The sequence below is a fragment of the Phycodurus eques genome, chromosome 13, assembly GCF_024500275.1.
Source record: "Phycodurus eques isolate BA_2022a chromosome 13, UOR_Pequ_1.1, whole genome shotgun sequence".
Taxonomy (NCBI): domain Eukaryota; kingdom Metazoa; phylum Chordata; class Actinopteri; order Syngnathiformes; family Syngnathidae; genus Phycodurus; species Phycodurus eques.
Window position 1 is genome coordinate 21,959,896 of NC_084537.1, and position 23,138 is coordinate 21,983,033.

At 40.1% G+C, this 23,138-nt stretch overlaps 1 protein-coding gene across 15 annotated transcripts in view; it reads left to right on the forward strand.

Moving 5' to 3' along the window:
* The window catches only part of dtna (dystrobrevin, alpha), a 36,539-nt gene that overhangs the window by 10,964 nt on the left and 2,437 nt on the right, over positions 1-23,138 (forward strand). For 3 of the 15 annotated variants that reach the window (XM_061695224.1, XM_061695222.1, XM_061695226.1), the window contains exons 3-21: positions 2,668-2,748; positions 2,823-3,036; positions 3,816-3,901; positions 4,436-4,590; positions 4,673-4,778; positions 6,425-6,591; positions 6,739-6,863; positions 8,067-8,075; positions 8,361-8,444; positions 11,572-11,667; positions 13,154-13,235; positions 13,835-13,941; positions 15,366-15,479; positions 16,234-16,330; positions 17,450-17,473; positions 20,031-20,190; positions 20,857-20,946; positions 21,900-22,126; positions 22,220-22,258. In XM_061695224.1, the coding sequence (XP_061551208.1) occupies positions 2,668-2,748; positions 2,823-3,036; positions 3,816-3,901; positions 4,436-4,590; positions 4,673-4,778; positions 6,425-6,591; positions 6,739-6,863; positions 8,067-8,075; positions 8,361-8,444; positions 11,572-11,667; positions 13,154-13,235; positions 13,835-13,941; positions 15,366-15,479; positions 16,234-16,330; positions 17,450-17,473; positions 20,031-20,190; positions 20,857-20,946; positions 21,900-22,126; positions 22,220-22,237 (2,042 nt within the window). In that variant the 3' untranslated portion in view covers positions 22,238-22,258. Of the gene's footprint in view, positions 1-2,667; positions 2,749-2,822; positions 3,037-3,815; positions 3,902-4,435; positions 4,591-4,672; positions 4,779-6,424; positions 6,592-6,738; positions 6,864-8,066; positions 8,076-8,360; positions 8,445-8,567; positions 8,622-10,483; positions 10,565-11,571; positions 11,668-13,153; positions 13,236-13,834; positions 13,942-15,365; positions 15,480-16,233; positions 16,331-17,449; positions 17,474-20,030; positions 20,191-20,856; positions 20,947-21,899; positions 22,127-22,219; positions 22,259-23,138 lie in introns of those variants that run through there. The other 12 variants (XM_061695234.1, XM_061695228.1, XM_061695229.1 and 9 more) reach the window with 12 other exon arrangements.

Below are 23,138 nucleotides of genomic sequence, written 5' to 3' on the forward strand. Positions count from 1 at the left end.
AATAAAATTGTTAAATTAAAACATTATTATTATTATTTATTTGTTTTAACCAATTGTTCTCTACACTACGAAGTGGCACTGATGGTGTTGTGGTACACTCGCCTGACTTTGCTGCAGGCAGCGTGGGTTCAGTTCCCACTCAGCGACGGTGTGAATGTGAGTGCGAATGGTTGTCCGTGTCTATATGTGCCCTGCGACTGACTGGCGACCAGTTCAGGGTGTAGTCTGCCTTTCGCCCGAAGACAGCTGGGATAGGCTCCAGCGTCCTGCGACCCTAACCAGGATAAGCTGTGTTGAAAATAGAAAAATGGACTAAGAAGTGGGAAGTAAATAAGTACTTGTACTTCGTTACTGTATTTAAGTATAGATCTTTCAGGTATCTGTACTTTCCCTGAGTATTTATTTTTCTGCCGATTTTTTAGATTTTACTCCCTAGTTTTTAAACACAAATATCTGTACTTTCTACTCCTTACCTTTTAAAAATGAGCTCGTTACTTTTACAAACTAAAGTTAGCAACGACACGACGTAAAAACCAGAACGCCCAAAAAAAGTACGTGAGTCAAGCTCATCGTAGACAGCGTGCCAAGACTGACGCTAAGCTAGTGGGGGCAAAGTGTCGGTGCAGTCCATGTTAGTGGAAACCAAAATAACAAGGATGCCTGCACATTGTGCTGCGTACGCTTGCACACACGTCGTCTAATCACAACAAGGGAACTCCGAACTTGGAATAACTTTTCACAAGTAAGAATATTTGTTTGGGCTCTTATATTTCACAATTGCCCCAAATGAATGAACCACGTTAATTTTCTAGAAAGCTAGCTTGTTGAAGTCTGGCTAGCTGGCTGTATCACGTTTGAGCATTAATTTAATGCCAACACACTTATCTGCCCACTGCTAAAACAAAAGTGTAACCTCCCATTTGGCATTGGACAAATACGTGTTTGAAACAAATCTAGCTTTTTCATTTTTTTATTGTTAACAGTAGAATTTCACTGTATATAACTTCATTTCAATAGGACAAATAAATGGTTGTCTTTTCATTTAAGCCTACCTGCTTTTTTTTGTTTTTGTTTTGTCTATTGTTGCCCCCATAGAAAGCATGCCAATCATCTAGAGAGAAACACAAATCTTGCTATATGTATTTATTTGGCGGCACGGTGGACAACTGGTGAGCACATCTGCCTCACAGTTCTGAGAACTGGGGTTCAAATCCCGGCCCCGCCTGTGTGGAGTTTGCATGTTCTCCGCGTGTCTGCGTGGGTTTTCTCCGGGCACTCCGGTTTCCTCCCACATCCCAAAAACATGCACGGTAGGTTGATTGAAGACTCTAAATTGCCCTTAGGTGTAAATGTGTGCGCGAATGGTTGTTTGTTTAAATGTGCCCTGTGATTGGCTGGTGACGTGTTCAGGGTGTACCCCGCCTCTCGCCGGAAGGTGGGTGGGATAGGCTCCGGCACGCCCACGGCCCTTGTGAGGATAAAGCGGTACAGAAAATGGATGGATGGATGTATTTGCTATTGGGTTGAAAAATGTCAATTTACTTTTTACATTTATAACTACATTTACTTTTGTACTTTTACTTAATTAAGGGAGTGTCTTTAGTACTTTTACCAAAGTAGTTTTTTTTGCACCAGTACTTTTACTTATATATTGAATACAATTACTTTTGACATCTCTGGTCACACTATAATGTGCAGGTGTACTTAATAAAATATCCAGTGATCATACTTAAAGAAGTATCCACTTGAAAAAAATGCAGGGAAAATATATTACTGTGAAAATGTGAACTCATCCGGCGCGTTTTTAAGACTTTTCACAATAAGGGTTGAAAAGCTCGAGTGAGCTTTAGTTAATTGCTGCGGCTGTAGTCGTCGGCCCATTAAAAAGTAACTTCACACTAGACTGAGAGGCGGCGCTTCGCTTGTATCGCTTTGGACGGCACCCAAGGTCCTAGATGGGCTCGGTATTAAGTGTTTTGAAAGCATTAAAATGGAAAAAAATGTTTTGACTAAAGCCGCGTACACTCATACAGATTTTTAACAAATGTGAGAGGCCGCATTCATGATGAGGAAAAAAATGGGCATGTGTGCTCTTACTGCTCTGTTTTGTGTGGTGTACTTAATATGACCGATATAGCACACCACAAACATAATCATATGTTGACCACCAACAATCGCGAGTCTCCTCCCGCAAACGAAAAGTCTGTCAATCATAGTACCACGACTGAGCTGTGAGAGGCAGACTGCTGGAAAATACAAAGAAAAAGAAACTGACATATGACAATTTGGCCTTTGCTGCTTTTGATCAAAATAAAGGGAAAATGCTAAAAAATAAGGCCCAATTCTTGGTATGTGTTTACAATGCTTAAGGATTTGCGATTGTAAATACTAAACAGGTTTAACATTTGCGATTGTCAGCCCGGTCCCCAATTTTTTTCCCAAGCAGATCAGGTTCAAATTCAGATCAATGATCGGTATGTGTGTACCCCGCTTTACTGAGATGTTCTGCGGTCAAAAGGGGTTACCTTTCAGTTCCACCTCAGTGGCAGTCAATTAACAGTCCAAATTGGGATTAATACCAAATTGTGGCTTTTTTGTTGGATATTTGTATAAAAATGTAATAGATTATTTGATTCTAAGGGAATTCACTCGGCAAATCTTCCTCAGGGGCGCAGGATTTGGACTCCATTCGACTGTCAACATACAGAACAGCCTGCAAACTCAGATTTGTACAGAAGAAATGCAACTGTGAGTACAACAGTCGTCTTACAGTCTCGTGTTTCTCCATGTGACCTGTACTATTTTCCCCGCTTTTTTCCCAGTGCATTTGATCGACATCTGGAATGTCATCGAGGCCTTCCGAGAGAACGGTCTCAACACCGTGGACCTCAACGCCGAGCTCCCCGTGGCCCGTCTGGAAGTGGTGCTGTCCACCATATTGTACCAGCTGAGCAAGCGAATGCCCACCACGCACCAGATCAACGTGGAGCACTCCATCAGCCTGCTGCTCAACTTCCTGCTGGCGGCCTACGACCCGTGAGTCACATCTGGTTCTTAGGCAAATACAGCGACGAAGGGACGCTGCGGATTATTGACTGTAAAATTATCCAAGCAAATGCAAGAAGAGTGTGTTCGCTTTTGTATAGAAGTCATACGAAAGACGGTGGGTGCAATATTTAACAGTAAATGTGCTCCCAAAGTCAAAAATGCATCCGTCCATTTTCTGTAGCGCTTGTCCTCCTTAGGGTCACGGGTGAGCTGTAGCCAGTTGACTATGGGCAAGAAGCAGGGGACACCAGCCAATCACAGGACAGTTTAGACAAACAAGCATTCACACTCACATTCACACCTATGGACAATTCGTTTTTAATCATCCTAACATGCCTGCCCACATGGAGAACATGCAAATTCCACACAAAGGAGGGCCCGAGTTAAGATTTGAACCTAGAACATCCCAACTGTGTGGAAGATGTGCTTAGCCACGAGTTCACCGTGCTGCCTATAAGTCAAACAAAAAGAAAATGAATAAAAACAAACTGGGTCAGTGAACAACAACAACAACAAACACTAAGAAATAACCCTGAAAAAAAGACAAAGGGGAAATGTGAAGACTGAATAATTCGTAATTATAAACATATAAATTTTAAATATTAGATTTTATTTTTCAATTGGATCAATTTCATTCGAGTTACTTGTTTCTGTCTTCTCTCCCCTGTTCTCACAGTCTTTATTTTTCACTTTGTTTTTGGAGGGGGGCATTTTCTTTGTTTTTCTATGTGCATGACAATAATTGAATATTCTTTGTTTGTTTCTAGAGATGGCCACGGCAAGATATCGGTCTTTGTTGTGAAGATGGCCCTAGCAGCCTTTTGTGGAGGGAAAATTCTGGATAAATTGAGATGTAAGCAACATTTTTCACTTGTAATTGTTAACAAAAAAGAAAAAAAGGATATACTTCACCACTGTAATAAATGTGTTTTTAAGTTAATGTACTTAGTGTGAGTAATTTATGGTCTGAGAATGAATAAGGTTTTGTGCATGTTTTCTGTTTATTAAAGGAAACCATTGGTTCTGGAGGTTCGTAGGACCCATCAATAACAATATGCTATACATTGCAACATTGATGTGATATGTTGACGTGTTGCATGAAAAAATCCCGAGGATACCCAGTGGGATATGTTGGGGTCATCTACAACCTTGCACTCCTCGTTATCTGAAGGCAATGACTTCATCTAACGGCTGGTGAACAGTAAAAGAAAGTGACTGGTTCCTTGCTGTTAGTGTTTTTTAAACAAAACGATTTGAACAGCTGCTTGTCTTTAATTTGTTTCCCACAAATAAGTGGGGTTGTGGCATTGTGTGTGATGCTGTAATTAGCCGACTGCGTTGGAAGCAGACTATTATTTTGATTCGTTCGCATGATGCCGCCCTACAGATATTTTTTCACAGATATCCGATCCAGCGGGAATCATGGTGTACGCACAATTTGACCAGTTCCTGAGGGAGATTCTCAAGCTGCCCATGGCGGTCTTTGAGGGTCCGTCGTTTGGCTACACGGAGCAAGCGGCCAAGAGCTGCTTCATGCAGCAGGTGAGGAGTCATGAATTAAACTCCAACATGTATTTTCTCATATTTCCCACCTTGAATATCACTTGGTATGCACTGTGAGCAGAAAAAGGTCTCCCTCAACATTTTCCTGGACACGTTGATGTCAGACCCGCCTCCTCAGTGTCTGGTGTGGTTACCACTCATGCACCGGCTCACCAACGTGGAAAACGGTAGGCAGCACACGAACTACAGTGGAAGAACCTTTATGTTTCAACACAGTCCCTTTTAGGACACTAGGCTACCTTCCGTTTGTTCATATTGAGAAACCATTTTCCAAGACGGAATAATGGAGATAGAAATAATTGAATCTCATCTCTGGCCTTCTTGTGTAGAGTTAGCGTGTTCCAACCATGCTTGCAAAGTTTTTATCTGTGTACTCAGGGTTCCTTCTCCATCCCAAAAACATACACGTAAGATTAACCGAGTATTCTATTAACCTTTCAAAGATATCCTAGCCCTGCGATTAGCTGGTGAATAAGTCCAGGGGGTACCCTGTCTCCAGCACTCCCGCGGCCGTAATGAGGATAAGCTATATAGAAAATGGAAGGGATTTAAGGCGATTAAGACGTATAGATACAGATACAATACAACAGAGATTTGTGGTTCAAATTCTACACTCCTGCAATAGAGAGGTATGCAATCAGATTTGTGTCAAAAAGAATTCATAACTGGTTAGCTTGCCATGTATGAGTAAGACGTCCTTTGCATCACAACCCAGAGTCACAACACAGTCATCACACGAGCAAACGCGTACGCCTCAGGCTGGATGACCTATGAGGACCTCACACCCTTTGTATGAGTCCTGCAAGGGCCATACTCTATTTCCATCCATCCATCCATTTTCTTTACCGCTTATCCTTACTAGGGTCGCGGGCTGCTGGAGCCTATCCCAGCTATCTTCGGGCGGGAGGCGGGATACACGCTGAACCGGTCGCCAGCCAATCACAGGGCACATAGAAACAAACAACCATTCGCACTCACATTCACACCTACGGGCAATTTAGAGTCTTCAATTAACCTACCACGCATGTTTTTGAGATGTGGGAGGAAACCGGAGTGCCCGGAGAAAACCCACCCAGGCACGGGGAGAACATGCAAACTCCACACAGGCGGGGCTGGAATTTGAACCCCGTTCCACAGAACTGTTAGGCAGATGTGCTCACCAGTCTTCAACCGTGCCGCATACTCTTATTTATTTAAAAAAAAAAAAGACACGACAATGTTTATTGTTATACATTATGAGCATTTGTGGATTTAATGTTTTCATAACGAGTCCTCCATTGCTTGGAATTGCTGATTTTATTAATGAATCGCCATTTGGGGTCCCTCAACATGGTTGAAAACTGACCAACCTTTGCAAGCCAGAGTGTCCTGGTGAAAATGAATATATAGGAGTCCCACACGACCTTACTTAAATTGCTCGGAGGAACTCTCGCGAGGGAATTCACCCAAACGAGCCCCAATCAGAAGCAGGGGTCTAAAGACAGATGACCGATGATGAAATTTGATGATTCTTTTTTTTATTTTTACCTACGCCGTCTAATATGGGCGGAGCATGACGTCAAATCCTGAGGATCATTAAGCGGATTTGCCATGAAAGTGGGGGGCGTGAGGGCCTGTTTATCACTGCTCGAATCTTTAATTTGTTTTTAGAAGTGCATGGTTCGCCCTATCAACTACTGAGCTAAAGCAAGATATAATCTCATCTCTTGTGTCCTTATATTACCATAAATGACTCCTCTATTAAATGTGCTATGCAAAAATATCTGCGTTTAATATCACATCTATTTATGCATGTGTGTTCTCCCCCCTGCAGTCTTTCACCCGGTCGAGTGCTCCTACTGCCACACTGAGAGTATGATGGGCTTCCGCTACCGCTGCCAGCAATGTCATAATTACCAGCTCTGTCAGGACTGCTTCTGGAGGGGGCATGCCAGCGGTTCCCATAGCAACCAGCATCAAATGAAGGAGTATACATCATGGGTAAGGAGTGGGGAGGGGAGTGGGAGGTGTGTCTGCAGCCGGACCAGTCAATGCGGCTATTTTAGCACCATGACGTAAGGGTCGCATTCAGTCCATGTTTAGTGTTTTTAAAGGAATTAGTGTACTCCTCGTGTCCTCTATCTGTAGAAATCCCCCGCCAAGAAGCTATCCCACGCCCTCAGCAAGTCTCTGAGCTGCGCATCCAGCAGGGAGCCTCTTCACCCCATGTTCCCCGACATGCCAGAGAAACCTCTCAACCTCGCCCATATTGTGTATGTTCTTCATCATTTTCTTCCGAGTTATTTTCTGTACATTCACCCAATGAGATCGATCCAGTCGCTGCCTTCAATAAGTCTTGAGTGATTCCGGTCAATCCTGCAGATCAGCTAATAAATGAGGTTTAATTACAGCCCAGGCAGTGGTTGCAATCTACGACAATGTTGCGACTGTTGCCTTGACTTGAGCGTTTGTGTCTTTGTATGAGTCTCTTCCGGCGCTTTTTGTTAAATCAGGTCGTCGCCCCAACATACTGTAAATAGTCTCTGGAAGCCAAAGTGTTCCCATGAGAATTTAGTAGAAAATCCCATGAAAAGTGAGGCTTAAGATAATTATACTTTTTTTTTTTTTTTTTTTTTTTTTTTTTTCAGACACAGCACAACTTGACTTTATAGTGAGAAGCAATAACAACTCACTGGAGACTTGAATCGGACTGAATTTTCCCCCCCTTCCAATCAAAGTCAGCACAAACCCTTTCATCAGATCAATTTTTCTTCCCGATCTGCTCCCAAAACGCTCCTAGCAGTAAATGTTAATCCTGTTCACTACTCATGACGCCAAATCCTTATGACAGGGGAATCACCTATCCACGTACTCTGTGATTGTGACATGAAACGGAATGAAACCCAATCAGGAAGCGACTTGAAGTTTGCGTGTTGTCGTGCACAAATTGAGGAGCAACTGGTTGTGTTGTGTTTATAGAACACATGTTGTGTAAAAAAAAAATAAAAAATAAAAAACAATAACAACCATATATTCAAAGTGGCGGCACGGTGACCGACTGGTGAGCACATCCGCCTCACAGTTCTGAGGACCGGGGTTCAAATCCAGGCCCCGCCTGTGTGGAGTTTGCAGGTTCTCTCCGTGCCTGGGTGGGTTTTCTCCGGGCACGCCGGTTTCCTACCACATCCCAAAAGCATGCGTGGTAGGCTGATTGAAGACTCTAAATTGCCCGTAGGTGTGAATGTGAGTGCCAATGGTTGTTTGTTTCTATGTGCCCTGCGATTGGCTGGTGACCGGTTCAGGGTGTACCCCGCCTCCCGCCCGAAGATAGCTGGAATAGGCTCCAGCAGCCCGTGACCCTAGTGAGGATAAGTGGTAAAGAAAATGGATGGAGGGATATATTCAAAGTTATCTCTGTGCTGCTTATTAATTTCAGATAAGTGACTTCTCTTTTTCCTTTACTTTGTTCTCTCAAGAGACACGTGGTGAGTGTTCTTTGATTCTTTAACACCTCCCAAAATGTGTCCCTTTGAATCATAGTGTACTTTTTGTTGTAATGCATTGTGATCACACACCACTCACCCACTCTTTAGCAGCTGTTAACTTCTTCTGCTTCTCCGATCACTTTATTGCACTTTTTTTTCTTCATAGTTTGTGCTTTCATAACTATAATATTTTACATCAGAAGCCTGAACTACATCTCTAAAATATATACAATATAACTTTTTGGTCAGTTTTCTGATGGAAACCACCACTTGTCCTCTACCTAGGCCGCCAAGACCAATGAACGTCACCAGTGAATCCTCGTTTTCCCACTCAATGCCAACATCAGGGAACCCATACTCCACCAAAAAGTGAGTACAGCAATAAATGTCCTGGATTGTTTTCAAGGGATCATTTCAGCTTTCAGCACTCCCGGTGGAGTCCAAACAATTGTGTATGCCCGTATGCTACCTCCTTTTACTGAATGCGCTTAGTTTGCCTTACAGCAGGAGTCATGATATTGCTCAACATCTGTTGAAAGGCAGAGGGTAAGTGACACAGGTGTGTGAGAGTGATCCGGTGCATGTGTGAAGTGCACTAATACGTACTAATGAAAATGAAAATACTGATCCTGTGAAGACCACTGACAAACATAATCGTTCAGAGCAGAGCGATGCTATTACCAAGTTGTTTTTCAGGTATTGCTAGAATTGAAGTGTAGTGCAGTGTATAACAAGTGTATTTATGTTAGCGTCTGCTTGAGAAATTAACTAACTACCAAGCTACTTAGCTACCTTTCTATCAAACCTACCATAACTACTTACCTACTTTACCTACCTAACCTTCTTAATGACTTATCTTACTACATGACTATCTACCTACCTACCTAGCTGTTAAAAATGATCTATTTTTCAGTTACCGTAATTTCTTGTGTATAATGCGCATTTCCCCCCCCCAAAAAAAAATTCTCAAAAGTCAATAGTGCGCATTATACATAGGTATAGGGGGGGAGGGAAACCAAAAACTTTCCCATTTATAAATGTATCCCGCCATCTAGAGGAAAAAGCTGTACACTTTCATTCCATTATGCCACCGCCCCCTAGAGGATATGAAAAAGTTGTACACCTTCATTCTGGTACGCTTTCGGGTTATGAAAAAGGTGTAGCCTACACTTTCATTCCAATATGACGGGTACGTATGACTGCATATATGCACAATTGTGCTCATAAACCTACATACCCAGGCAGAATTTGTGAAATATTGTTTTTTTTAAATACAACTGATGACTGAACAACAACCATGATTAATTGATTTATGGTTATGTTTTGTTTAATGATAATGCTTCTCTGAAATGCTTGACAGTTTAATTTGGAATCCATTAAAATAAAATTAAAAGCGTTTCGCCTGCCCCTTCATGTTTTCTTTAAAAAAATTCTACCCATCTTTCAAATTCTGCCTGGGTAATCAAACATATGAGCACAACTGTGTGTTTTCTCATTCACTAAAAAAAAGTTGGGCTGTGAATTACAATATAAGAGGTAGTAAATAAAAAGAAAGTATTACATGTTCAAATAAAGAGCTTAACTTCAGAATAATTATTTGAAAAAACTAACAAAATACAGATAATCATTTGGGTAGACGCAAAATCATGCATTGTAAAAATTCATTATACATCGGTAGAAGGGTTTTCCAGAATTGTGAGGTCAACTTTGGAGGTGCGTATTATACATGGGTGCGGAGTATACACGAGAAATTACGGTAGTACATTTGCCTTTAAATGTTACATTAGGTTAGTTGCCCAGAAATGTGGAGGAATGCTGGTTTTAGTGTACATACAGAAATACAATATCTGCTGATCTGTAAAGTGGTTAAGTTTCTTGTTTCTTTTCTGAATGAGGAGTATATAAGCAAGCCGTCTTTGAGCTCAGTCACACCTGCACTTAATATACCGTACGTGCAAGTGTTCCTCCAGGGAACACTTCTCTCTTTCATAAAGGGGAAAAAAATATATCATGTGATGAGTGAGTGGTATTCTATACGTTATTGAGCATGTCAGAGTATCTGGACACTTTGTGTTCACACAGTCTGCCAAGCAATTCATAATATGTCAAATCTTACACAAGCAAGACTGACAGTGCCAGCGGGTTCTCGTACCAAGCTTAAGACTGGAATTCCAAGTTTTACCAGCGCAGATAATGGTTAATACTGCATACTGAAAGACTACTCACAGCTGAACTGGAGAACCACATAATTGAACCAGACTTTACTATAATAACAGTAATTACTCTGCCAATGCCCAACAAACCCAAGTATGAATCCTGCACTTTTCACTGAGAAATTAGGGAAATAGTTTTGCACAAATATTAAAATTTGAATGGATCTTTTTTTTTTTTTCTTTTTTTTTTCACAGTGCTAATTAACCAACCAAACCAATAGCAGTTTTGCTTTGGCACCATCTGGTAGCATCTTGATGCCAAGGAAACAATGTAAAGTGAGTTGAGGAGCTTCATTAATTGCTGTTTAAAGGCGTGACAAAGATATAATGTCTAACTAGGTTAATGTGACACAACCAAGACATTTTCCAAAAGATTATAACATCGCATTTAATCAGGGTAGATGCGACATTTTCTATGGTAGTGGAAGCCCTGAATTGGGACATAGCTCCAATATTCGTCACAAAACCAAACTAACCATTAGCTCAAAGCAAAAATTGGTACACATAACAAAAAATTAGTTGTTGCCGTTTTTTTAGTTTAGCACACATTCTGAATAAATCAATGTTTCCAAATTAGGATAAAAGAGCAAATTCAATAGTTTAACAGCTGGTCATAACCCCGGCCGGCTGATAGCTTGTATGCGCTAGCATGAACCTGAAACTGAGGTGGCTACATGGACTTAAGCCCGAGTTCATTTCATTCTGCGCACAACCTTTGCTTTCTTTACCATGGCCTCAAATTCTCTGACGTTTAAAAAGAGGGAGCCCGTTGTTCGGTAGCTGAATGCTCTAAGTATCAAATTTAACCACATGCTTGTTTAGCATAGTTAGCTTTCTGGTGGAACCTGAACTTGGATGATGGACATTGACACCTTTCTCAGTTTTGAGGTTTTTTTTGTTTTTTTGCCTGATCAATCTTTTTAATGGGAGTAGAAGTTTTATTTATTTATTTATTTTAATAGAATAAGCTAGCAGTGTAGCGTGTAAACAGTACATGCAACGTGTAGTTGTCTGCAGGCGTGGGGCATGTCCTTAATCACGCTGCAGGCCTTCATCAGCACACATAATGTGGCCTTGTTCCTCTTCAGTCACCCGTGAATGGCTGATTTTCAGGCGTCCACTCAAATGTCTTTTGTTGGTTTTTTTCATGCCTTCCTCTCATGTGCCAGCCCTGCTTTTGTCACCTGTGTAATACCATCGTTGTTTTGTACTGTTTTTTTATTTATTTATTTTTTGGGGGACAATTTGATATATTTTGTTTGTGACTTTCTGCACGCATCCAGGTTACACTGCAACCTGGATGCGGTTGACAGACTCGCTGACGAGCACATTCTCATTGGCCTCTATGTGAAGCTGCTTCAAAACAACCCCAAAAAATGGTTAGTGGGCATGCTGCTGTGTGCCCTTCCCCAAATAAGCTGTGTGGAGACCCTGCATGAGTACATCAGGATTTCTTTTCCTTTTTAAAAAAACTATTTATTTATTTAATAATTTTTTATACAACCACCAGAACAGCATATGTACTGATTTACAATCACTGGCCAATTCATGAGATACAACTAAATGAGATCCATACAAAGAAAATTAGAAATGCATGCCTGTAAATGACCACTCAGCACAACTTTATTAATAGAGCACTTTAAAGCCAACCACAGCTGAAACAAAAATAGAATTGTGTTGTGTTTTGTAGTGTATTGAATTGTAGTGTATTTTTTAGGAAAGAAAAGTGTTCTCATTCTGTGACTTTTTTCCCCCCCAGCAAAATTCTCAGCAATCATATGATTATGACTTTTTTTCTCAAGAAATTATTATTTCTTTAGTTTTGTCTTTGTTGTAGAATTATGACTTTATTCTTTTAATATTACATGTTTTTTCTTCTCTAAACAAATATGTCTTTATCTCCCGAGATTAATTTGTTTTTTACTAAAATTATTTTTAATTTTTTTTTTATTCTCCTAAAATAACCGCTTTAATTGCCTAAGATTTCACGTTATTTCTTGAACGATCATGTTTTTTTCTGAAAAGAAATACTTGTAATCGCCCCCCCCCCCCAAAAAAAAAAAAACACAGCTTGTTCTCATTGTTGTTTTTTTTCACTTAATATTGTGCCTTTATTATGATAAAAGTAGGAGTATTCACTAAAGATGACATGGTTTTTTTTGTAAAAAAAAAATCAGAATTTATTCTAATAAAACTATGGCTTTTTTTTCTGAAGAAATATGACATTATTATGCAATTTCTTGAAAAAAAATCATTTTCCTCTCCAAATAATGTTTTTGTGTAATATCAGATCAAGGCACATTAGCGTGGACTTGCTCCAGCTAGTGGGCAGATTTGGTAAAAATCTGTTAAAATTGAAGGCGATAGCATTTCGGCTCATTCATGTTCTCGTAATACATGTTACAATTGCATAACAGCAAATACTTGTGACAGATTAGCGTTTGCAGCGAGCTGATTAATGCTCACGTCTGATGGGTTTGCCTCCATGTAAAGTAACATTCAAAAGCAGTTTGCTCCATTTTGCACAGACTAAAATTTTTTATTTTTTTTTGTCAGACATCTTATGTAATCTCTCTCCTTCATATTTATTTCCACGCTCACCAGCAACATAAAAATAGAGTTGCCTGCGTGTGCACTAATATGTCTGCCTGCGTCTAAATGGAAGTTGGCCACACTGTTATGTCTGCAGCCATATTGAATTACTAACCCAGGAGTAACATATCTGCCTGTGTGCGTACAGTGGTTAGGAATGTTTTTCTTGACTTATTCAGCTCTTCTATCTGTATTTTTTTTTCAAAATGTGTGCGTTGCTGTGTATTCAAGGTGCCATGTTTTGAGTGCCATCTCTGTTTTCCTCTCCATCAGCTTGCTAGAGAGCAGCAACCACCAAGACGAGGAGCATAGCCTCATCGCCCGCTACGCTGCTCGTCTGGCTGCAGATGCCGCGGTGAGACACATGAACATGCAGTGTGGGAAATGATTAGTTGAGCCCCTGCTGGATTTGTAAATTCAGAGCTGTAAAACACTTTTATACTCTTAAAAAAAACAAAAACAAACAAACAAAACAGGACTTTATTCCTGTAATAATATGCCTTTTGTCCTTGTAAAATGACTTTATTCTTTAAATCCCTCCTGATATGATTACAAAACCTGTTGACCAACGGAAAGAAACATCCCAGCACTGTTCTTACCAGCAAGAGTTTCTCCACCAAGGACTAACTTATGCTTTTATATATATATATATATATATATATATTTTTTTTTTTATTTTTTATTTTTTTTTTTTTTTGAAATATATTTATATATATATGTTATATATATTTTTATATATATATATATATATATATATATATATATATATATATACACACACACACACATATACACACACACACACACTCACATTCATATCGTCTGATAATATAAACGACCATAAAAATGTGTTTTCTTGATAGTGAGCAAACTTACAAATTCAGCAGGGGATCAAATAATTATTTTCCACTCTGTACCTGCAGCTACTTAGTGCACTTTACTTCTCTGCTTCAGGCTCAACAGCAGCAGCAGCAGCACAGAGTCCCCGCAGACCTGCCGTGCTCTCTGGATGCCAACAAACAGCAGAGGCAGCTCATCGCCGAGCTGGAGAGTAAAAACAGGTGAGGGAGTGAACGCCCCGAGCAGGCATTGTTCTTTTTCTTTGTTTTCACAGCGCATGAGCGAAGTTGAGGCTTGGAAAAAGCTTTTTTTTTTTTTTTAAATTGACAACTGTATAAAAATGGTCATAATTTGTATATTTTGTTTTGTGTAATGTATTAACATGAATTCATACCCTCCTCACATGTTAGTAGAGTATATCATATAAAGTATATACTGTATAAACATAATAAATCTCTGAACATGCAGCAGATGAACTCTTTTTTTAGTTGGGTTTATGCTGCCTCCTAGTGACGAATTATCAAGTATTTATTTGGTTTGCGTTTTTGACATTTTTATTCGATTCAATTCAGTTTTATCTATCGAGCACCAATTCACGGCAGAGGTTATCTCACACATCCATTCCCCCAAAATGTTTGCTTCCTTCATTTGCAGTTTAACGACAGCTGCCAGTTTTTAACTGACATGTAGTCATAATACAGAAATGAAACACTTCAATTTCAAAATGCCCAGCCCATTTTTTTTGGAGAACATTATCATTTTCTCCATTTTTCTCTTTATAATTCTGTCAATATTAAAATATAATAATAATAATACATTTTATTTGAAGTGGTTACAGGGGGAAATGACTTTTTTAAATGATACAGAAATGGAAAAAAATAGAACATGGTACAGCAATGAAGAAAGAAAATGCATTATAAATAAGCTAATAATAAATTATCTTATTTCAAGTGGGTTAGCTCTTGATTAATTCAATATTTAGTATTAATAAGAGCATGTATTATATAATTTCTAAATATAATCATACGTTTTAATTTTGACCAGCTATTAAGTTAATACTGAACTTAACATAGGAACTTACATTGATACAGAACTGATTACGATGAATAATATAACTTAATAAAAGAATAATAGTTTTTAAAATTATAATAATATAATACTTTTTCATATTTATCTTTATTTCTATTAACCATTTGGACAAACTTAATAAATGTCCGTGAAACACAAGTAAATTCAACATTTAAACCCCTGATAATAATTTGAGTGCTATATATACATCTTTTTGATTATTAATATTTTAGATTTAAATTATTCATTCAATCTTATGATAATGTTTTTCTAATAAATGTATCATTATTTAAATGTGACTTAGAGACATCACATGGTTCTGCAGCCACAAATGTATGATAATAATACGGTTCTTTTGCCTCTGAAGGGTTACCGCATGCATCATTTTCCCTCAATGTTGCCACCAACACCCAGCCAAGTCTATAAAATCGCACATTCATCCATCAGTCATCATGGCGGGAGCTCCCCTGGACCCTCGTAACAGTCATTAGCCACTAAAGGGCTCTGAGGGGCGCATTATGTGCCATAAATTAAATATAAATATTTTTTTTTTGGTCTGTTTGTGCGTGTCACACAGAGAAATCCTGCAGGAAATTCAACGACTGCGCGTCCAGCATGAGGAGGCCTCGCAGCCCCCGCCTGACAAGGCTCAGCAGAATCCTACTCTGTTGACTGAGTTACGACTTCTCAGGTAAGCGGGGCCCTCTCCATCCACTACATAACATACAGCACATAATTCAATTTAAAGGGGATATTTTATAGAAAATGGACTTGTATACAGATACTGTAGTTGGATCTCTGGGGTGCCTGCCCACCTATCAAGTGTGACATTAAACAATTAAATCGTTTGTGAGCTGCTTAGGTCAAAAAACTTATACAAGCGAGCCATTCTGAGTTTTACCGAATTGGGAGAAAACAGTGGGGCCAATTTATATAACTCCGCCCCATTACTGAGTTTTTCCACCCACAACTTGATAGCTATGGTGGGTGAAGATCCATTTTTAAATGATAGTCGGACGACACAGAAGCACTATCATGTCAAAGCCCCAAAAACAAGCAGAGCTGCAGTGTTAGCACAAATTAGCATTAGCCAACTGTGCTATCAGTGTTAGCTTTTGATAACCAACACAAACGTCAGTGTTGAGTGAAATTGTCAAGATGGAGGTTGACAGTATTTGTGTTTGGCGGTGTTTCCTGCACACACTCGCACGCCAAGTGTAATTTGGCGACTTGGTGATGAAGTGCTGACTCAATTCTCAATCCTTGTTATTTAGATACCAGGGAAATGTTTGAAATTTGGAGGGGGGAATGCTGAATATATCTGGTTAAGAAAAAGCTAAGTGTAGATTGTAGCTGCTTGACTTACTCTGTTTTTTTACATTTTACTATGAATGTGACATAATGATGTCATCAATCTGTACCTTTTTTTTCCCCGCCCCTGTCAGGCAACGCAAAGATGAGCTTGAGCAGAGAATGTCGAGTCTGCAGGAGAGTCGCAGAGAGCTCATGGTGCAGCTGGAGCAGCTAATGATGCTTCTCAAGGTAGCGGAGACAAGAGCCCTCCATCTTTTTCACTACTTCATCCAGTCACCGTGCTTTCTAACTTCGGAAGGAACGTTTTTATACATTGTGTTTCATGTTGGGAAACTACAGTTGAGATAACAGCATTCAAATTGATCCATTTTGTGTTTGGTATTTGCAGGTAGTGCCACGTAATATATATTCCAATAATGTAGTGTCAAATCTATCTTCATAAATATGTAAACAAGACAATTTTAAGTCACACTGTAAAGATAACCATTCGTCCATTTTCTATCGTACATACCAGTGGCGGCTGCTGGAGTTTTCTCCAGGGGTTCTGTCTGTTTGTCTGTATCTATCTACCCATTTATCTACACTATCTATCCATCAAAGAAGTTACACGGTGACAAGTATTAGAGCACGTAAACATTCACCTACAAACAACGGTAAAAACCACATCATGTCAGCCTTTTAGATGAAGATAGCAACCTAGCACTTTTGGTTAATGGGCTGCAGGGTAATCGGTACAGAGGATGGATGGATGGATGGATGGACTTTATACATTCTATGTAAAGGGTAAGTGTATTATTGTTTGTTGGGAGATCTAATGTTTGACGAACTTTCGGACACTCTCTTATTTTGTAACATGCCCCTGGAAGTCAATTGACCAGTCGCCACTACTACACCCTCACTAGTGTCACAGGTGGGCGGGAGCCTGTCCCAGCTGACTTTGAAAGGCGGGGTACACACGGAACTGGTCTGCATAATGGCAGGGCACATATAGACAAACAAGCATTCACACTGACATCCACACCTACAGACAATTTCGTGTTTAATGAACCTAACGTGCTTGTTTTTGCAACGTGGAAGGAAGCCGTAGGGCGGACATACAAGCACAATGTATGACAATGTAAATTGCAAAATGGGAGCTAAAGAAGCTTAACCTTTGATTCAAGATGCACATACAGTAAACTACTTTCTACATTGTCTTTAAACATGTAGGATGCATTCCTACTTAGTGTAAAAGGATCAATATGAATCCATTCAAACATGCACGGGATGGGCGCATTCCTATTTCATGCTAGAGTAGATTCAAATGGACCTTAACATAATGTGGTTGTTGTTGTTTTTTTCCCACAGCTAGCTGAGGAACAGAAACAAGCTGTAAGTGCGAAAAGTGTGAGGGAGGAAAAAACTATTTAGCCTATGTTTTGAAATGAACATTAATTGTTGCCAGGTGAGCATCTTGTATCACAAAAAAATGGATCAATTAAACAGCTTAGCCTTTAGTCTCAGGAGTATGTCGATATTTCATGTAATTTACAGTAGTACCTCACATTATTTACTCCAATGCAGAGTACCAGGTGTACTGTATTTGGGGGGAGGCAATTATTTGAACAAATGTATTTGTATCCATCCATCCATTTTCTTTAGGCCTTATCCTTACCTGGGTCGCGGGCTGCTGGAGCATATCCCACCTGTCTTCGGGTGGGAGGCGGGGTACACCCTGAACCGGTCGCCAGTCAATCGCAGGGCACATAGAAACAAACAACCATTCACACTCACATTCGCACTACTACCGGCAATTTAGAGTCTTCAGTCAACCTACCACGCATGTTTTTGGGATGTGGGAGGAAACCAGAGTGGCCGGAGAAAATCCACCCAGGCACGGGAAGAACATGTATACTCCACACAGGTGGGGTTGGGATTTGAACACCGGTCCTCAGTACTGTGAGGCATACTCTATGTATTATTATAATAATAATTAATAATATGATCAAAGGCACGGTGGACGACTGGTTAGAGCGTCAGCCTCACAGTTCTGAGGACCTGGGTTCAATCCCCGGCCCCGCCTGTGTGGAGTTTGCATGTTCTCCCCGTGCCTGCGTGGGTTTTCTCCGGGCACTCCGGTTTCCTCCCACATCCCAAAAACATGCATGAATTGGAGACTCTAAATTGCCCGTAGGCATGACTGTGAGTGCGAATGGTTGTTTGTTCCTATGTGCCCTGCGATTGGCTGGCAACCAGTTCAGGGTGTACCCCGCCTCCTGCCCGATGACAGCTGGGAATGGCTCAAGCACGCCCGCGACCCTAGTGAGGAGAAGCGGCTCAGCAAATGGATGGATGGAATATGATCAAAATCAAGAATAAGAAAAAAAAATATATATTTTTTTTTATTTGCTACTTAATTGGCAGTTGAGGCTAAAAAATAGAAAATAAGGACGATTATGGACACTTTCTTTTCAACCTCCATTAATTTCATCTTTACAGATGCCATTTGCCTTGCAGACAGTGTATTGACACACACAAGCCACAATTCACATTGCCTGTCAAGCTTGTCTTTTTCCCAACTTCGGTACTGGTATCAGAAGCGGGCCAGCATCTGTGAGTGAAGGTATTCCACAACAATGTGGCGTTTATTTGTTCCGATGAAGGATTCACTGGCATCTATTAGTGTTGAGGCCACTACTTGAGGATGCACGATATGAGCTTGTAACAGTTCCAAGATACAAGGTGTTCACTATAGGCAGCCACAGCTTGTAGCTAGATGCGGTAACAACAGGAATAAAGCAGTGCATGTAGACTGATTTAACAGACTGCACATACTATGTTTCTAACCTGTGTATAATGCTTCAAAACAATAGAGGTGTGCTTTGAATTTAACACATTGTGGGGGAAATATTTTTTATCCCCTGCTGAATTTGTGGATTTGCTACTTACAAAGAAATGAACAGTCTCTTAAAAACAAGAAATGAAATTCAAAAAATAAAAACACCCCCAAAACATCATGTTTCCACGACACATACTGGAGTTTGGTGTTCTTTGGGTCATACTCTGATTTTTGTTTGTTCCTCTTTCAAATACAGTGAGACGAACGAGTTGATACAAAATAGCTCCATTTTGAATTCATCTGACCACAGCACTTTATTTGAAGCCATCTGAGGCATTTACAGTCGATGTTCACTGGGAAACTTTAACCGGGCCTGAACAAGTGCCTTGTGAACATTGCGGGCACTGCATGATTTCAGTTCTTTACAGTTCAGTGTGTTACCAACTGTCTTCGGATCTTTAACTAGTTCCTGCCATGTACTTTGAGACTGCTCTCTTACCTTTCTCATGGTCATCCTCACTTCAGGAGTCAAGATCTGACATGGCGCTCTAGACCGAGGGCAGTTGACGGTCATTTTGTCTCTTTTCAGTTTAGGAATAACGGCAGGAATAATTGTCACCTTCTCACTAAGACGTTTGCTGATAGTTTTATCACCCGTTCCAGACTTGTGCAGGTCTACAGTTTTGTCCCTGACATATTTTGACAGCTGTTAAGTCTTGCCCATATAGAGATTGGAAGGTAAGACGTTGATTTGTAGAATACGTGTGATTCATACCCATGACCATTTGAGATGAGGAGCATTGGGAATTGATTGTGCACATACAGTATGTGCTCCACGTGGGCACCAGCTAATCTGTGGGAGCCACAATTCTAGCTAACTGAGTTGTATGAGATCAATTAGTTATTTAACTGAATAAAAATGAACAATTTATAACATCTATTTGTTTTTGTGCATTTTGCCTGACATCATAATTGAGCAACCATGCAAATTAGAGACCGTTCATTTCTTTGTGAGCAAACTTAGAAGTTCAGCAAAGAATCAAACCATTATTTCCCCAACTGTAGCTTGCTACGAGAAAGATGTCCTTATGTGATCTTAACGTGTTGCAGACTCAGGGACCTGGCTCTCCACGCTCATCACCCAGTCACACCGTCAGCAGGTCCATCCCCACGCCCATCCACTCGGACTCGGCCGGAACCACCCCGACTCACACACCTCAGGATTCCCTCATGGGCGTGGGAGGCGATGTTCAGGAGGCCTTTGCTCAGGGTAACGCAACGAGTTTCTACACTATTCCAAAAAGACTGCAATGTGGTAATACTGTATGTTGTGAACTCATTTAGGGCTGTCACAATGAAATCTTTTTAGAATAGATTTTCCGATTTATATTTGGTCAAGTACTTGAGTAATCGCCCCCCCTCATCAAAATCTAAGTATTATTATTATTATTTAATGCTAACATGCATTTTATTCTCAATTACGAGGGCTGGACTTCTATCCTTGAACTGAATATTTTGGTACGGAGTGTACGGTATAAACAGAATTTGATACAACAAAATCAGCCTTTCCTAAATGGTTAGCATTCACGATTAGCATTAGCGTGCTAGTAGATAAAAAAATAAATAAAAGCGCTAACTACCCTTCAGCTCACACATACATCATTTTATATGTACATTACACATCTAATAGTGTCTTAAAAATCAAAGTTTATCGATGGCCCAACACTGCGTCCATCTGCAATAAATATCCTTGTAAAACATTGTTTCTGTTGGCTCAAACATGATTCCGGGGAGAACTTTTTTGTAATTTTTTTTGGGGTCCCGGCAGAGCTTCGAGGCAGAAATTCTGCGTCGGCCTATATTTGAAGTCGACTCAGCCGAGTCTTTCAATTTTTTTTCCCCCAGCCCGAAACTTATTATCTCTTCTCGGTCAAAGGTCCCAGGAGAAATTTGAGAAACGACCTCCTCATCGCTGCTGACTCCATCACCAACACAATGTCATCGCTGGTCAAAGAGTTGAATTCAGGTACAACTAAAATGGGAGACATTCTTACTTCTAACAGTCTTTCTTTTACACAGGCCATCAATGACATATTTTTTGTCCCTCTCTATTAGCTCGCGCTCCTATTTGTAAGATTGAAGGTCGAGGGGTTGAAGCTGACCCGCAAATTTCTAAGTTAGTTTCATTGATCTACACAAAATTGGGAGGACATGTCTATCGTAACGGGACACACAAAAAGTCATAACAGGTGGTGAAGCGGCAGCAGCGTTACGACGCTCGAAGTTATAATCAAGTAGATAAAAGTTCTCGCAAACTACATCGCTGGGTCACTAGCAAGCTAACGTACACACACGTTAAAAGAAATGAGATCAACAAAAGCAATAAAAACGGATCAGTAAGGACGAGAGGAGTGCTGGCTCGTGACCATCCACACCGCTGCTGGCAGCCAATGGCGCCTCAAAAAGACGTAGATGTTCATTTGCGGCACTTTTTGTTATTCTTTTCATTTACACAGTAATTATTATATGACCATTTTATGCTACAAAAACGCAAAATAATAGTTTTAGTAAGTGTTTTACAACTACGCTTTACCCCTTGCTCAGGAAAATGTCTCATTTCCGAGCCATCATTTCCTTCAACTCTTTGCATGGGAAATGAATCGGACAGGCTTAAATAGCATTTTGTCATCTCCTCTAGTATTGGCTTGGGTGAAAAGTATTTTTTTAACAAAAAAAGTTGTGAATTCTAGCTTTAAGGCTTCACCATGAAAAACGAGGTGCTAGGGCCCATTCATTGCTGTTTGCAGTTTTAATTAGCTTTGTAATGGCAGATTTTTTTGGGATACAGCTCTTGTATTCGATGTAATTAGACTGTGCCTAATGTTGTGGCCAAAGTGTACATACTGTATATATTTTATAGTATGTTCTTTGTTCATTCTGGATTCAAAGATTTGTATCAACTGCCATGTTCTCTCTCAGAGGGTGGAAGCGAGACTGAGAGCACTGTGGGTTCCGATTTCGGCCACGGCGACACATTTGCAGTAACAACAACCACCTCAGATCCCTTCCTCAGCTTTAAGCCCAGGATCGCTGCGGCGGAGCAGGAAGAGGAACGCTACGGGAACGACCTGGAGCGGCAGCTGGAGGACGAGCTCAAGTTTGAGGAGTTCATCAAGCATCGGCAGGAGCCGGACAAAGCCTGCATGGTGAGCTCTCCTTTTGCAAATGTCAAGTGGAGCCATAGAAATTGGGTTCTAACCTGCTGTTGTGTGGTGTTGGCGTTTACTTTGTGCTTACAGGTGACGCTGCAGCAGTGATAGTACTGCTCCAGGACACTGGTGAATATGCACAACATTATAGAAAACAAAACAAAAACCAGAAAACTGCACAAATTTGAATTTAAATCTAAATTGTTACCTCGTTGATTCCTGATTTGAATTTAAAACAATCATGGTAATGTTTTAACATTTTGTTGGGTTTTAATTTTTTAAATATACTGTACTTAAATAATTAAAATAAATGATTTAAAATGTTTTTCAATTGAAATGAAGATTTAAAAAAGTATTTAATTTTGAAAATATTAAAAAACATTTTATTTTAAATATTGAAGGATTAAAATACAATGTTAAATGTTTCATTTTAATGTTACAATATATGTATAGTCTCCAAATAATTAAAATAAAATGAGATTGATTTAGGGCGGCACTTGGAAGACTGGTTAGAGCGTCTGCCTCACAGTTCTGAGGACCGGGGTTCAATCCCCGGCCCCACCTGTGTGGAGCTTGCGTGTTCTCCCCGTGCCTTCGTGGGTTTTCTCCGGGCACCCCGGTTTCCTCCCACATCCCAAAACCATGCATGGTAGGTTAATTGACAACTCTAAATTGCCCGTAGGTGTGCATCTGAGTGCGAATGGTTGTTTCTTTGTATGTGCCCTCCGATTGGCTGGCAAACAGTTCAGGGTGTACCCCGCCTCCTGCCCGATGATAGCTGGGATAGGCTCCAGCACGCCCGCGACCCGAGTGAGGAGAAGCGGCTCAGAAAATGGATGGATAGATGTTTTACATTTTTTGTTGCCAAATCTCTTTTTTAAACATTTTTTTCAATAATTAAAATAAAATGATAAATAATTTATTTTAATGTGAAAATGAAATGTTTACAATTTGTGGAGATACTTTCAAATTGACATAAAAAATATTTTTGTGTTTCCAGGATTTTTCA